Genomic DNA, 17,561 nt, shown 5'->3' with positions numbered 1-17,561 from the left:
TAGTAATGAAATTAAACAGTACGATGTGGACTTTTGTCACTGACTTTTTTATTTAGCATACTTTTAAAAACTTTTTCATACTTTTAATGGATGAGAAATTGTATATAATGTACATGATGTTTTGATATATATATACATTGTGAAATGGCTAAATCAAACTAATCTATGCATTATCTCACATAGTTATCATTTTTGTGGTGAACAAAAAATCTCTCAGCTCTTTTCAAGAATATAATTCGTTGTTATAATTATCATAACCATGTTGTACACAAGCTCTAATAATTCTCTTGAACTTATTTCTTCTATCAAACTGAAATTTTGTGTCCTCTCATTCACATCTCTCCAACAACTCCCCCCATCAGCTCCTGATAACCACCATTCTACTCTCCACTTCCATGAACTGAACTTTTTTATATTCCACATATAATTGAGATCATGCAATATTTGCTTTTCTGTGACTGGCTTACTTCACTCAACATAATGGCTTCCAGGTTCATCCATGTCACAAATGACAGGATTTCCTTCTGTTTTAAGACTGAATAGTATTTCATTGCGTACATATCACATTTTCTTTATCCATTCATTTGTTGATGGACACAGGTTCAGTCCATATCTTGGCTATTGTGAATAATGCTGCAATGAACAACAAAGTGCAGATATTTCTTTGACATAGAGATTTCAAGTCTTTTGAATATATACCCAGCAGTGGAATTACAGAATCATATGATAGTTCTATTTTTAATTTTTGGAAGAAACTTCATAATGTTTATCGTAATGGCTGTACTAATTTACACTCCCACCAACAGTTTAAAAGAGTTTTCCTTTATCCACATCCTCACCAACACTTGTTTTTGAATTTTCTTTTCTAGGAATCTTCAAACACTCCAGTAGTGTAGGGAAAGTCCATATATCGCCATGGACTCTCGTAATACAATTCCATATATTCTATGTTGGTGTATAATCATTTTTAAATGTTGTTGAATTCAGTTTTCTAATATTTTGTTGAGAGTATTTCAGCTATAATCCTAAGGAAAACTGATCTGTAGTTTTCATTTCCCATGATGCCTCTGTCTGGATTTATTATCTAGGTAATAATATTGGTCTCAAAGTGGAAGTTAGAATATGTTTACTTATCTTTTATTTTTTAGAAGTGTTTGTGAAACATTAATATTAGTTCTTCAACTGTGAGTAAAATCCACTATTAAAGCCATCTAAGACTGTGTTTTCTTTGTGGGAAGTCTTACAAATGCTAATTCTCTCCTTGTTGTAGGTTCATCATATTTCTATTCCTTCTTGAGTCAGCTCAGTAGTTTTTGTAACTCTATATATTGGTCAGTTTTTTTCCAAATTATCAAATTTATGGGCATACAGGTTTTCTTAGTATTTATCTCTAATTATTATTTCTTCAGGTAGATAGTGGTGTCTCCGTACTCATTTCTTAATTCAGTAGTTTGAGTATTCTCTCTTTTTCTGTCAGTCAAGGTAAATTAGCTTATTTACTGACCTTTTCAAATAACTAACTTTTGTTTTTATTGGTTTTCTCTATTGATTTATTTTCCATATCATTTTATTTCACTCTACTCTCTCTTACTGCCTCTTTGTGCTTGCCTTGTCTTTCATTTGCTTGTTTTTCTAGTTACTTAAGATACGAAGTTAGGTAACTGACTTAACATCTTTCTTCTTTTTTTACTACAGGTATGCACATCTACAAATTTCCCTTTAAGCACTGCTTTAGGTGCACCTCCTAAATTTTGGTCAATTGTGTCTTCATTTTCACTCATCTCATATCATTTTCTAATTTCCCTTGTGATTTCTTCTTTGACTTATTGGTTATTTAGGAGTATGTTGTTTTAAATTCCACATATTCAAGGATTTCCCAAATTTATTTCCATTTTTGACTTCTAATTTAATTCCGTGGTTGTCAAAAATCATACTGTACATGATTACCTCACTTTTAAATTTATTAAGGTTTATTTTATGCTGTAAGACGTAATGTATCTGGGAGAATATTCCATGTATGCTTGAGAAGAATATTTATTCTGCTGTTATTACATGGAATGTTCCACAGATGTCTATTAGATCTCATTGATTTTTGCAAGTCTTCTATATCTATGTTGATCTACTGGCCAGTTAATTACCCATTATTGACAGTGGGATATTTAAACCTCCAACTAACATTGTTGCTTCTGACTTCTTAAATTCTGTTGGTTTTGCTTCATGTCTTTTCAGGCTCTGTTGTTGTGTATGTGTGTGTGTGTGTGTGTGTGTGTGTGTGTGTGTGTGTGAGATATAATATGTGATATTTTTAAAATACTTTTCTATGCTTTCTTTATGTTATAATAAAATTATATTATATATAATATCAAATATATTATAATATATAATATAATATAATATATAATATGTTATAATATATATACACATATTATAAAGAAAGCATAGAAAAATATTTTATGTTAATACTACCTAATTCTTGTTTTTGAATTATCTTTTACAGGTAACTGCGGATCTTCTGATAGTGTGTATAATATAATACATAATACAAATACAATATATAATACATAATAAATATAATACATAATACATATATGATATGTGTATAATATATGATAATATATATACACACACACATATACATGTATATACTTATAATTGGTATATATTCCTGAGAGATTGACACTTTTATCTTTATAAAATGTCTCTTCATATGCAGTAATAATTTTAGGTCTCAAGTCATTTGATTTCTGAAATACTCCAGCCACTTCGGCTCTATTTTAGAAACTATGTTCATGGTATATGTTTTACTTTCAAACTATTTTTGTCATTTTATTTAAAATGGGTCTAATATAAGCAGCCTAAAGTTGAACTTTTCTTTAAAATACATTCTTCCTATTTCTGACATTTGAGTGTTTAGACAATTTATATACAATGCAGACAAGAAAACTGAAATCTGCCATTTTCCTATTATCTATATATCTTATGTCACCTTTATTCCTGTAATCTTCCATTACTGTCAGATTTTGAGTAAAATATTTTCTAATGTGTCACTTAAATTCCTTTTCGTATATTTCACTCTATTTTTGAGTTATTTTCTAAGATGTCTTGGGTTTTATAACTAGCATCTTATTTTGAAACAATTTGCTTTGTAATAATTCTAACTTAATTTCAGTAGCATACAGAAATATTTTTCCAGTATGCGCCTATCCTTCTAGTCTTCCTGTATGTTACTACTTTCATACCAATTACATCTTTATACATTTTAAGCCTGCCAAGACATTTATATAATTATTAATTTTTAAGTTTTTTAATAATTTCAATTTTTATTTTAGATACAGGGGTTACTTGTACAGGTTTGTTACATGGGTATATTGCATGATGCTGAGGTTTAGGTTATGGATCTTGTCACTCAAGTAGTAGGCACAGCACCTAATAGGTAGCTTTTCAACACATGCCCCCTCCTTCCCTTTCTCATCTAATAGTTTGTGTATCTATTGTTCCTATCTCTATGTCCATGTGTATTCAAAGTTTAGCTGCCACCTGTAAGTGACAAATTGCAGTATTTGGTTTTCTGTTACTGCATTACCTTGTTTGGAATTCTAGACTCCAGCTACAACCACGTTGCTGCAAAGAACATGATGCTGTTCCTTTTTATGAATGTGTAGTATTCCATGGTATATATGTACTACATTTTCTCTATCCAATCCACCACTGATAGGCACCTGGGTAGCTTCCAAGTCCTTGCTACTGTGAATAGTACTGCAATGAACATATGAGTTCATGTGTCTTTTTGGTAGAGTGATTTGTTTTCTTTTGGGTATATACCTAATAATGAAATTGCTGGGTTGAATGGTAGCTCAGTTTAAGTTATTTTAAAAATCTCCAAAATGCTACCCAAAGTGGCTGAAACAATTTACATTCCCAACAACAGTGTATAAGCATTCCCTTTTCTCTCAGCCTCTCCAACATCTGTTATTATTTGACTTTTTAATAACAGCCATTCTGACTAGTGTGAGATGGTGATATGGTTTTGCTGTGTCCCCACCCAAAATCTCATCTTCAGTTGTAATCCCCATAATCCCCACAATCCCCATGTATCAAAACCGGGACCAGGTGGAGATAACTGGATCACGAGGGTGGTTTCCCATGCTGTTCTCATGACAGTGAGCGAATTCTCATGAAATCTTATGGTTTTATAAGCATCTGGCATTTCCCCTGCTTGTTCCTCTCCCTCCTACCACCCTGTGAAGAAGTGTCTTCTGCCATGATTGTAAGCTTCCTGAGGCCTCTCAAGCCATGCAGAACTGTGAGTCAATTAAACTTATTTCATTTATAAATTACCCAGCCTTGGGCAGTTCTTTATAGCACTGGACTAATACAGACGGTATGCCATTTTGGTTTTGGTTTGTGTTTCTCTGATGATTAGTGATGATGAGCATTTTTTCATATGTTTGCTGGACATTTGTATGTCTTCTTTTCAGAAGTGTTTATTCATGTCCTGTGCAAATTTTTAACAGGCTTATTTCTTTTAAGCTTGCTGATTTAAGTTCCTTATAGATTCTGGGTTTTAGACCTTAGTTGGATGAACAGATTGTGAATATTTTCTACCATTCTGTAGGATGTCTCTGTTTTGTTGATAATTTATTTTGCTATGCAGATACTCTTTAATTTAATTAGAGCCTTAATAAAATTTTTGATTTGTTGCAATTTACTTTTGGGTACTTAGTCATAATTTCCTTGCCAAGGCTGATGTTGAGAAAGGTGCTCAAGCTAATAAAATCCAGGAGTTTAATAGTTTGAGGTCCTACCTTTAAACTGTTAATCAATCTTGAGTTAATTTTTGTATACAGTGAAAGATAGGGATCCAGTTTCATTCTTCTGCATATGGATAGACAGTTATCTCAGCACCATTTACTGAATAGGAAGTCCTTTTACTATTGCTTGTTTTTGTAGGGTTTTTTGAAGATCAGATGATCGTAGGTGTGTGGCTTTATTTCTGGGTTGTCTACTCTGTTCCATTGGTCTATGTGTCTGTTTTTGCATCAGTACTATGCTGTTTTGGTTACTGTACCCTTAGAGCGTGTTTCACATTTTCCTTTGCAGAGATCTTCTACCTCCTTGCTTAGCTGTCTTCCTGGATATTTTAACTTTTTGTGGCTATGGTAAATTGGAATGTGTTCTTGATTTGGGTCTCAGCTTGAACATTGCTGGTGGATAGAAATGCTACTAATGTTCATACTTCTATTTGTTTATCCTAAAACTCTATTAAAGTTTTTTATCATTTCTTGGAGCCATTTGGCAGTCTTTAGAGTTTTCTAGGTGTAGAACCACATTGTCTGCAAAAAGACATAGTTTAAGTTCTTCTTTTGTCATTTGGATGCCTTTTATTTCTTTCTTTTGCCTGATAGCTCTGTTTAGATCTTCCACTACTATGTTAAACAGGAGTGGTGAAATTTGGCATCCTTGGCTTTTTCTAGTACTCAAGGTGAATGCTTCCAGCTTTTGCTCTTTCATTATGATTTTGGCTGTGGGTCTGTCATAGATGGATTTTTTGATACCTAGTCTCTTGAAGGTGTTTCCCATGAAGAGATGCTGGATTTTATCAAAAGCTTTTTCTGCATCTATTAAGATGACCGAATGATTTTTGCTTTCAAATCTTATAATGAGTGAATGACATTTATTGATTTGTGTATGTTGAACCAGACTTACATGCCAGGAGTAATGCTTACTTGATCCTGGTGTATTGACTTTTTAATGTGCTTCTGAATTTGGTTTGCTATTATTTTTTTGAGGATTTTTGTGTGTACTTTCATCAGGGATATTGGCCTCAAGTTATCCTTTTTTGTTGTGTCTCTGCCAGATTTTGGCATCAGGTTAATGCTGGATTTATATAATGAGTTAGGGAGAAGCCCCTCCTCAATTTTTTGGAATAGTTTCAGTAGGATTGGTACTAGTTCTTTGTCTGATATAATTCGGCTGTGAATCTATCTGGTCCAGGGCTTTTTTGGTTGGTAGGGGTTTTTTATTACTGATTCAATTTTGGAACATGTTATTAGTCTGTTCAGGTCTTCACATTCTGGTTTTATCTTGGGAGGTTGTGTGTTTCCAGTAATTTATCAATTTCCTTTAGATTTTTAAATCTGTATGCATAGAGTTGATGACAATAGTCTCTGAGGATCTTTTGTATTTCCGTGGGATCCACTGTAATGTCTTCATCATTTCCAATTGTTCTTATTTGCATCTTCTTTTCTTCACTCCTGTGTTAATCTAGCTAGTGCACTTTCTATCTTGTTTATTTTTTAAGAGCCAACACTTGATTTTATTGATCCTTTGTATGGATTTATGTGTCTCAGTATCATTTAGTTCTTCTCTGATTTTAATTCTTTCTGTTATAATACTAGCTTTGGGGTTGGTCTGTTATTTTTTTCTAGTTTCACTAGGTGCAAAGTTAAATTGTTAATTTGAGCTTTTTCTAACTTCTTTATGAAGGCTTTTAGTGCTGTAAATTTTTCTCTTAACATCGCTTTAGCTGTATCCCAGAGATTTTTATAAGTTATGCCTCAAGTTTTATTAGTTTCAAATAATGTTTGATTTCTGGTTTAATTTTTAAGTTTACCCAGCAGTTATTCAGGCGCAAGTTATTTAATTTTCATGTATGTATGTGGTTTTGAGAAATCTTCTTGATATTAATTTTTATTACTATTGCACTGTGATCTGAGAATGTGCTGGGCATGAGTTTTGTTTTGTTCTTTAACGTATTGAGTCTTGCTTTAATTACTGAACATGTGGTCAATCTTAAAATATGTTCTATGCACAGATGAAAAGAAAGTATTTTCTGTGATTGTGGACCATTGTATAGCTTTCTATTAGGTCCAATTAGACAAGTGTGAAGTTTAAGTTCAGGACTTCTTTTAAGTTCAGGACTTCTTTCTAAATTTTCTGACTTGATGATCTGTCTAATGCTGTCAGTGGGGCGTTGAAGTCTCCCACTATTATTATGTGGCTGTCTATGTCTTTGGAACATCAAGAAGAACTTGTTTCATGAATCTGGATGCTCGAATATTGAATATATATATATATATATATATATATATATATATATATATATACACACACACATATAATAGTTAAGTTTTTTGTTGACTTGCACCCTTTATCATAATGTAATGCCTTTTTTTGTTCTTCTTAATTGTTGTTGGTTTAAACTCTATTTTATCTGATATAAGAATAGAGACTTGTACTCTTTTTTCTTTTTATTTTGCAGGTAAATCCTTTTCCATCCTTTTTACTTTGAGCCTGTGGGTATTGTTACATGTGAGACGGGTCTCTTGAAGACAGCAGTCAGTTGGGTCTTGTCATTTAATCTAGCTTTCCATTCTGTGTTTTCTAAGTGGGGTTTTTAGTCCAATTACATTTAGGGTCAGTACTGATATGTGAAATTTTGATACTATCATCATGTTGTTAGCTGGTAATTATGAATCCTTGGTTGCACAGTTGTTTTATAATGTCTATGGGCTATGTGCTTAAGTGTGTTTTTGTGGAAGCAGGTGTCCTTTCAATTCTATGTTTAGCACTCCCTAAAGGACTTCTTGTCAGTCTCATCTAGTAGTAACAAATTCCCTCAGCATTTGATTATCTGAGAAAGATTTTATCTCTCCACTTATGAAGCTTTGTTGGGTGGGACATAAAATTCTTTGTTGGAATTTCTTTTCATTAAGGATGTAGAAAATAGCCCACCACTACCACCAATTTCTTCTGGTTTGTAAGGTTTCTGCTGAAGGATCTATTGGTAGACGATCAGGTGTCCTTTCTATGTGCCCTAACCTTTCACTTTACCTGCCTTTAGGACTTTTTCTTTCACATTGACCTTGGTGAATGTGATGAGCGTGTGCCTTTGGGATAGTTGTCTTGTATAGTATCTAGCCAGGGTTCTCTGTATTTCTTTAATTTGCTTGTCAACTTCTCTAGCAAGATTAGGGAAATTTTCATGGACTATATCCTCAAATATATTTTCCATGTTGCTTACTTTCTCTCCTTCTCTCACGAATGCCAATGAGTCACAAGCTTTGTCTCTTTATATAATCTAATTTTTATCAGAGGTTTTGTTCAACTTTTAAAATTCTTTTTTCTTTATTTTTGTCTGACTGAGTTGACTCAAAGAACATCTTTGAGCTACGAACTTCTTTCCTCAGCTTGGTCTATTCTGCTGCTAATACCTCCATTTGCATTATGAAATTCTTGTAGTAAATTTCTCAGTTCCAGACGTTCAGTTTGGTTTTTTTCTTAAAATGGTTATTTCACTTTTCAGCTCCTTGGATCATTTTATTGGATCATTTTATTGGATTCCTTGCATTGGGTTTCAACTTTCTCCTGAATGTCGTCAAGTTTCCTTGCCCTCCAGATTCTGAATTCTATTTCTGTAATTTCAGTCATTTCAGTCTGGTTAAGAACCGTTCCTGGAGACCTAGTGGGCTCATTTGGAGGTAAGAAGACACTCTGGTTTTTGAATTGCCAAAGTTCTTGCATTGATTCTTTCTTATCTGGGAGGGTTGGTTTTCCTTTAACTGTGGTGTAATTTGGGTATAGTCAGTTTGCTTTGTTTGTGGATGTTTTCAGAAACAATATTTATTTGAGGCTGAATTCTTGCCCTTGGTTTCACAGGGGTGTATGTTAGCAGAATATTTTGGGGGCTGTCTTTTGGGCTGTGATCCAGTAGATGGTGCTTAAGAATAATGACTGGTAGATAAGCTCTTACACAGCCATGTGACTCTTTTTCTCATGTTTGCATGTGTGCTCTGTGGTGGGAGAGGGTGGGGAAGAGATGACACTCTCACCAGGTCGATTTCTGGGCCCTAGAGGAGCCCCATTTGATTACTGGCACTGCACCCACATTTCTTTTGTTAGGCATTCCAGGCCAGGGGGCTCACTTGGGCAGAGGCTGCAGCAGGCAGGTAGGCCACACTGTTTCTAGACTGGCCTTGCAGAAAAAGGAATGTCCCACTCCCACACCAGCTGATGGACTAATGTGTGTCACTGTTCTCAGTGCTCTAAGACTGGGGGCTCCTCTTCAACTTGAGTGCTGGCCAAAGATATTGGCTCAGTACTCCTGAGCTGCATGATGCAACCCTAAGGCATCATGACAGGCCCACAGCTAGGGGTCAGGCTCCAGCTGCTCTCAGGGATCTGAAGTGCTCCCAGGTTGCCAGGAAAGTATTCAGTTGGAGCAAAGCACTCAGCCTGGAGAGTGGAGGCTGTATTGTGCACACACTTCTGTGGGGCAGCCAGGCAGGTGCCCTGGGAGATGCTGGCTAGCAGTAGGGCGTACAGAATAAATGTGCCCCAGTTCCATCTGGAAGCTGCCCTTGCTCTCTCTTGGCCTGGCAGTCAGCTGGGGCTAGAGCTTCTAGAAGGGAGATGGGGATCCCTGGGGCCTGGACACTTACGGCTGCACTCCAACAGAGCTGCTTCATGCAGGAAAGCCCCTGGCTCCATGTTAGCTGAAGTCCTGTCTCTGCCTACTTTCTGAAAAGATCTCTTTCTCAGCTCAAACATCCATGGGGACATGGAGTCCTCTGTAGCTGGTATCCTAAAGGTCTGCAGTGAGAATAAGCTGTACCTTAGTCCCTTCACTCTCCCCTTCCCCAGAAGTTGTTTGGGGCCAGGAACTATCTCTAGCACTCAGGTACCCCATGTAGGGTTTCCAGCTTCCTCCTCCTTCAGCCTCAGAGTCTGAGTTGCCTCTCAATCCACTCTCGGTGTTTTCCCTCTGAAGATCTGCTCTAATTATGTTGGCTTACTGGATATTTTTGTCTCTATCAATGGGAACAGCAGTTCTTGGCTGTGTCTATTTGGCCGTATTGTCCCCCTCCCCATTTTTTCTTTTAAATGACCTAGAAGAAAAAGCAGTTACATCTAGCATATATTTATGTTGTACATTCTATTCACCTATACAGTTATTTTTATTGATGCTGTTTTTAAGTTGGTTGAGCTTTTTGGATATGTAGTTTAAAGTTTAATAAAATCTGGGGCTTTTTTGGCCTTTATTTCTTTGAAAACTATTTCTTTTCCTTTATATTTCTCTTCTGTAGAACTACTGTAAGTCATACATTGGTATGCTTGATGCTGTTCCACGGATATCTAAAGTTCTGTTCATTTTTCTTTATTTTTCCTCTTCCCCAGACTAGACAATCTGTATTGACTCATATTAAAGTTTGATGATTATTTCTTCTGCCAGCTTACATCTACTGTTGAGGCTGTATAATTAATAATTCTCATTGTACTTTTCAACACCAGAATGTTGGTCTTTCTCATTATTTTTATAACTATATTTATATGATCTATTTATTGAAACATCATTGTCATACTTTTCATTAATTCTTTAGATGGGATTTCTTTTAGTTCATTGCATATACTTACAAAGGCTTATTTAAAGTCGTAGTCTAGTAATTCAACGTGCAGGTCCCCTTAGAGATAGCTTCTAACAATTGCTTATTTTTTGTGCATTGGTCATACTTTCCTGTTTCTTTGCTTCCTTGTCCTTTTGCTTCATCTCATAATTAATTTCTTATTGAAAACTACTTTTTATGTAAGGTAATATAGCCACTTTGGAAATCAGATCATCCCCTCCTAATGGTTTGTTTTCATTGTTCTTGTTTTTGTTGTTTTGTTCTTTTATGGTTTAGTGACTTTTCTGAACTAATTCTGTAAAGTCTGTATTCATTATAGTATGTGCCCACTGAAGCTCTGTTTAGTTGGCTTAGCGGTCAGCAGTAATTTGCCACAGGTTTCTATAAACGGTGAAAGAACCAATAAATCTTCTATCCTTTGACAAGGAGTACTGATATGTGTTGTTGTATACTTTAAGTACTCAAGTAGTTTAAAACTCTGATTTAGCCTTAATTTTCAGCTCTCACAGTGTCTGTATCAGCCAGAGGTGAAAAATTAGGACTCTCTCAGGCATGTACACAATCTTGAACATCCGTGCGGCCTGCTTGTTTCCCAGGAATATACCAGAGATTCTAAAATCCCCTAAGGGCATCTTATATTCCAGATCTTCCTTTCAAGTTTTTAGCCAATCTCTTATTAGCTGCTATTGTTATTGCAGCCTCAGACAACTGCAATATTAAACCATTGCTGCTAAATATTTTTTACAAATGCTCTAAGGATAGGACCTATCCATCAGAGCAAACTCTGAGACAAGTCAAATAATGATAATGCCTTCCTAGTGGGATGCTGCTAGCAAACTTGGAAAAAGGTCAAATAGTAATCCATACACTGTCTCTTCTTTTGACTGCAAAGCTGCTGGTTTTCATAGTTACTACAGTTGCAAGACTGCAGAGCTAAAGAGAGAGGGATAAGAATAATTCAAGTTAAAATGCCACAAACCATCCTGCTCTTTCCAGGATTCCGAGTTTTTCTTAAATATATAGTTCTTAGATTATTTCAAGTCTTTAATTTCAAGATCACTGAAAAATTTGATTTTGACAATTTTTGCCAGTGTTTTCATTGCTTTTCTTTAAAAAATGAATTTACAAACCTTCTTGCTTCACCTTCGTGGAAGTCCCACATCTCTTGTCTTCTTTATTATATAATTATTTTCTACTACTTTGTTAATTTGATAAAATTCTATAGCATTTTACCTATATCTCATTTATGTTCTCTAGTTTTTAGTTTCTCTTTCATGTTAAAGAGGTCTCAACCTTCAGCAATCAAATGAAATGTATATTAAAAAGCTTTTTAAAAATACAAAGCATCATAAAAATAGTTACTAGCACCAATGAAAAATTGAACAAGGAAAACATTTAAAAGAATATGCTGAGTCTAGTCTATAGTAACAGATTATCAAAGTGGAGTGGTATAGCAAGGAGTTGAAAATGAAGGGCTGGAGCTAACATGTACATCTTGAATAAAAGTATGAATTTGGTATTTGTATTTAGATGATAGCCTGAAGCCAGGAAACTGCCAAGTGGGAGGTCATACAGAAATAAGGATGCTTTTGATGTGTGAAACTTGAAATCAGAAGGTTAGAGGAATAAAAGGACCAGATAAGTAATAATCAAGGTTTGATTATCACTTGATAATCCAATGTTAAGGAATTAATGTCAAGGAAACAAGAAATGTAGAATAATATAAAATAAAGGGTGAATAACATTAAGAAGGTAGGTCAACAGTGTCAAACTTCACTTGTTACTGGCCCTTGAGTTCACAGAGGTCACAGCAAAGGAAACAATCAATGAAATGTAAGGCAACCTAAGGAATGGACAAAATATTTGCAAATTACATAGGTGATATGAGGATAATAGCTAAAATGTATTAGTCTATTTTCATGCTGCTGATAAAGACACACCCAAGACTGGGTAATTTATAAAGAAAAAGATTTTTAATGGACACACAGCTCCATGTGGCTGGGGAGGCGTCACTATCATGGTGGAAGGCAAAAGACATGTCTTACATGGCAATAAGCCAGAGAGAACATGTGCAGGGGAACTTCCCTTTATAAAACCATCAGATCTCATGAGACTTATTCCTTATCACGAGAACAGCATGGGAAAAATCCACCCACATGATTCAATTACCTCCCACCAGGTCCCACGCATGACACATGGGAATTATGGGAGCTACAATTCAAGATGAGATTTGGGTGGGGACACAACCAAACCATATCATAAAATATAAGGAAAACACAACTCAACAGAAAAAAAAAAGACATTAAAATCCAGATATCCCTATAAAAAAAATGGGCAAAGGACTAGGTTTTGATTTTGAAGGTAAGAGATGGCACTGAATAATTTTACTCGGACATGAGAAGATAAGAGTTTCATTTAGAATATTAATTCCATTTGCAATCTAGCAAAAAAAAGAAGAGGAAAACCAAGGCACATATTTATCAGGGTTACAAAAAAAGCAAAGAGTAAACCCAGAGAATTTACAAACTTCTGTAGTCCCCTCTAAAATTGAATTCAGGCACCTATAATGGGTAGATATTTGAAGCTTCTTTTGAGGATCCTATTGAGCAAATAACTATTTGTGGGTAATTGTAGGAGTGAGTGGAAAATGTTATTTAAAGATTGGTTTAAACAAACCAAGTGAGGATGACAGAGTATAATGCTTCATAAAAAATAAGGATATAGGCCAGGTGCAGTGGCTCATGCCTGTAATCCCAGCACTTTGGGAGGCCAAGGTGGGTGGATAACTTGAGCCCAGGAGTTCGATACCAGCCTGGCCAACATGGTGAAACCCCATCTCTACAAAAAATATAGAAAGTAGCTGGGCGTGGTGGCACATGCCTATAATCCCAGCTACTTGGGAGGCTGAGACACAAGAAACACTTGAACCCAGGAGGTGGAGGTTGCAGTGAGCCGAGATCATACCACTGGCCTCCAACCTGAGCAACAGACAAAAAATAAAATAAAATAAAATAAAATAAATAAAACCTAAAACAAAAAATAAATAAGTAAAAGGATGTAAACAATTATGCATTCCTTAATATTTCCACTATTATTTACACTGGTAAATGATAGGCTACACTTCTGAAATTTTGTTTTGCTTACAGATTTCACATTAAAATTTTAAAAGATGTTTCTAAATATTTTTGAAAACACCTTTTATTATCATGTACAATTTTTTCAGTGAAAAGCACATGACTCAAATAAGTAGATTTTAATGTGCTTTATAGTTATATACATATAAGACTTATTTCATCCTAATTCAACTTTATAATTGAAATGATATTTAAAAGCTGTTGGACTAATAATAGGTAGGATTGTAGACATCTTATGTGACATTGCTTCATCTGATTAAGTAAAACTAAATGTTTAAAAAATTGTTTGTAATTATTATATTTCATGTGATTCACTATATTCAGAAAAAAACACTTTCACACTAAAAATAAATTCTTACCTTAAATGTTAGGGCAGTATTTGTGAAATGAGGCAATGTTATATGCTTTTGTGTCACATTCCCCACTTGACATTCCACAGTGATGTGTTCCAAGGCTGAAGGTTTTTTCCCAACCCCTTTTATGTCAAAGATGTGCTCCATACCATCTACTTCATTTTGTAGAATAAGTTTACCCTATGAGAAACCAGACAAATTTCAGGTCTATAGGAGTCATAGTTAAATGTTAAACAACCTCTGCTATCTTATTCAACTTGTGTCTGGTTAATAAAATGAGCTTGTAGAGAGGTGTTAGCCATTGACTTTTTCAATACACAAATAACTGCTTCTACCGAACACATAAAGACAAATTTCTGGTGAAAAGTCATTTATTTCTGATTACCCTCGCTAAATTACAGAGTGTAAATAGGCATTTTCATACACAGCAATTATATGCATGTCTACTTCCATGTAAAAGAAATATTGTCTTAAGAAAGTATTTTCTGATACACCAATTTCTTTAATGAATAGGAAGGAAAAGTAATTATCTTACTTTGTTCAGCCTGTTGTACAAAATTAATTTGAATGCTAGTATTCACAGACAAAAATATTGTTATGTTCATGATGTTTATGCCTCAAATTAAAACATGTATTAAAGTTTTAAGTAAAAATAGTCAAATTCATGGAAAATATTAACTTTTCTGCTAAACAGTTGTACAATCAATTAAAAGACTAATGTCATACATTAGTTTATTAACTAATGATACTATTAATTAATACTGGGGAAAATATCAATGAGTTCATACCGTAATGACACATTCAAAAATAGGTTTGAATGTGAGAGGATACTCCACAATTTCATCTGGTCCAACATGTAAATCAATAGGTCCATAAAACCATTCGCCTTCTATAGTAACTTGAAATGTCCACTTATCGTTTGTTTGATTTTTCTAAAGCATGAAAAAGGTACAGAAATATCAGAGGGATGATATTGATGAAACTGAATTACATATGAATTCTTGGTAATTTTTATAGCACTATATATTGTATTTTTAATTGTATTTCCTAGGAATCACCAGTGGAAAGTCATATTTGTTAAGAATAAATATCGATGGGCTGGAGCCAAGATGGCCGAATAGGAACAGCTCTGGTCTACAGCTCCCAGCGTGAGTGACGCAGAAGATGGGTGATTTCCGCATTTCCATCTGAGGTACCGGGTTCATCTCACCAGGGAGTGCCAGACAGTGGGTGCAGGTCATTGGGTGCATGCACTGTGCGCGAGCTGAAGCAGGGCGAAGCATTGCCTCAATCGGAAAGCACAAGGGGTCAGGGAGTTCCCTTTCCTAGTCAAAGAAAGGGGTGACAGAAGGCACCTGGAAAATCGGGTCACTCCCACCTCAATACTGCGCTTTTCCACGGGCTTAAAAAAACGGCGCACCAGGAGATTATATCCCGCACCTGGCTCGGAGGGTCCTACGCCCACGGAGTCTCCCTGATTGCTAGAACAGCAGCCTGAGATCAGACTGCAAGGCAGAGCGAGCCTGGGGGAGGGGCGCCTGCCATTGCCCAGGCTTGTTTAGGTAAACAAAGCAGCCGGGAAGCTCGAACTGGGTGGAGCCCACCACAGCTCAAGGGGGCCTGCCTGCCTCTGTAGGCTCCACCTCTGGGGGCAGGGCACAGACAAACAAAAAGACAGCAGTAACCTCTGCAGACTTAAATGTCCCTGTCTGACAGCTTTGAAGAGAGCAGTGGTTCTCCCAGCAAGCAGCTGGAGATCTGAGAACAGGCAGACTGCCTCCTCAAGTGGGTCCCTGACCCCTGACCCCCGAGCAGCCTAACTTGAAGGCACCCCCCAGTAGGGGCAGACTGACACCTCACACGGCCGGGTACTCCTCTGAGGCAAAACTTCCAGAGGAAGGATCAGACAGCAGCATTCACGGTTCATGAAAATCCGCTGTTCTGCAGCCACCGCTGCTGGTACCCAGGAAAACAGGGTCTGGAGTAGACGTCTAGCAAACTCCAACAGACATGCAGCTGAGGGTCCTGTCTGTTAGAAGGAAAACTAACAAACAGAAAGGACATACACACCAAAAACCCATCTGTACCTCACCATCATCAAAGACCAAAAGTAGATAAAACCACAAAGACGGGGGAAAAACAGAGCAGAAAAACTGGAAACTCTAAAAAGCAGAGCGCCTCTCCTCCTCCAAAGGAACACAGCTCCTCACCAGCAACGGAACAAAGCTGGATGGAGAATGACTTTGACGAGTTGAGAGAAGAAGGCTTCAGACGATCAAACTATTCCGAGCTACAGGAGGAAATTCAAACCAAAGGCAAAGAAGTTGAAAACTTTGAAAAAAATTTAAACTAATGTATAACTAGAAAAACCGATACAGAGAAGTGCTTAAAGGAGCTGATGGAGCTGAAAGCCAAGGCTCGAGAACTACATGAAGAATGCAGAAGCCTCAGGAGCCGATGTGATCAACTGGAAGAAAGGGTGTCAGTGATGGAAGATGAAATGAATGAAATGAAGCGAGAAGGGAAGTTTAGAGAAAAAAGAATAAAAAGAAATGAACAAAGCCTCCAAGAAATATGGGACTATGTGAAAAGACCAAATCTAAGTCTGATTAGCGTACCTGAAAGTGACAGGGAGAATGGAACCAAGTTGGAAAACACTCTGCAGGATATTATCCAGGAGAACTTCCCCAATCTAGCAAGGCAGGCCAACATTCAGATTCAGGAAATACGGAGAACACCACAAAGATACTCCTCGAGAAGAGCAACTCCAAGATATATAATTGTCAGATTCACCAAAGTGGAAATGAAGGAAAAAATGGTAAGGGCAGCCAGAGAGAAAGGTCGGGTTACCCACAAAGGGAAGCCCATCAGACTAACAGCTGATCTTTCAGCAGAAACCCTACAAGCCAGAAGAGAGTGGGGGCGAATATTCAACATTCTTAAAGAAAAGAATTTTCAACCCAGAATTTCATATCCAGCCAAACTAAGCTTCATAAGTGAAGGAGAAATAAAATACTTTACAGACAAGCAAATGCTGAGAGATTTTGTCACCACAAGGCCTGCCCTAAAAGAGCTCCTGAAGGAAGCACTAAACATGGAAAGGAACAACCAGTACAAGCCACTGCAAAATCCTGCCTAATTGTAAAGACCGTCGAGGCTAGGAAGAAACTGCATCAACTAACCAGCAAAATAACCAGCTAACATCATAATGACAGGATCAAATTCACACATAACAATATTAACCTTAAATGCAAATGGACTAAATGCTCCAATTAAAAGACACAGTCTGGCAAATTGGATGAAGAGTCAAGACCCATCAGTGTGCTGTATTCAGGAAACCCATCTCACGGGCAGAGACACACATAGGCTCAAAATAAAAGGATGGAGGAAGATCTACCAAGCAAATGGAAAACAAAAAAAGGCAGGGGTTGCAATCCTAGTCTCTGGTAAAACAGACTTTAAACCAACAAAGATCAAAAGAGACAAAGAAGGCCATTACATAATGGTAAAGGGATCAATTCAACAAGAAGAGCTAACTATCCTAAATATATATGCACCCAATACAGGAGCACCCAGATTCATAAAGCAAGTCCTGAGTGACCTACAAAGAGACTTAGACTCCCACACAATAATAATGGGAGACTTTAATACCCCACTGTCAACATTAGACA

At 36.3% G+C, this 17,561-nt stretch overlaps 1 protein-coding gene across 1 annotated transcript in view; it reads right to left on the bottom strand.

Moving 5' to 3' along the window:
* Positions 1-17,561, bottom strand: part of CFAP47 (cilia and flagella associated protein 47) — a 469,679-nt gene that overhangs the window by 138,871 nt on the left and 313,247 nt on the right. Inside the window, exons 47-48 of the mRNA XM_019019001.4 lie at positions 14,679-14,822; positions 13,897-14,070 (exon numbers count right to left, since the gene is read on the bottom strand). Coding sequence (XP_018874546.3) covers positions 13,897-14,070; positions 14,679-14,822 — 318 coding nt within the window. The remainder of the gene's footprint in view (positions 1-13,896; positions 14,071-14,678; positions 14,823-17,561) is intronic.

The sequence above is a fragment of the Gorilla gorilla genome, chromosome X (assembly GCF_029281585.2).
Source record: "Gorilla gorilla gorilla isolate KB3781 chromosome X, NHGRI_mGorGor1-v2.1_pri, whole genome shotgun sequence".
Lineage (NCBI taxonomy): Eukaryota > Metazoa > Chordata > Mammalia > Primates > Hominidae > Gorilla > Gorilla gorilla.
The sequence above is the reverse complement of the archived record's forward strand: the minus strand, read 5'-3'. Positions and strand labels throughout refer to the sequence as shown.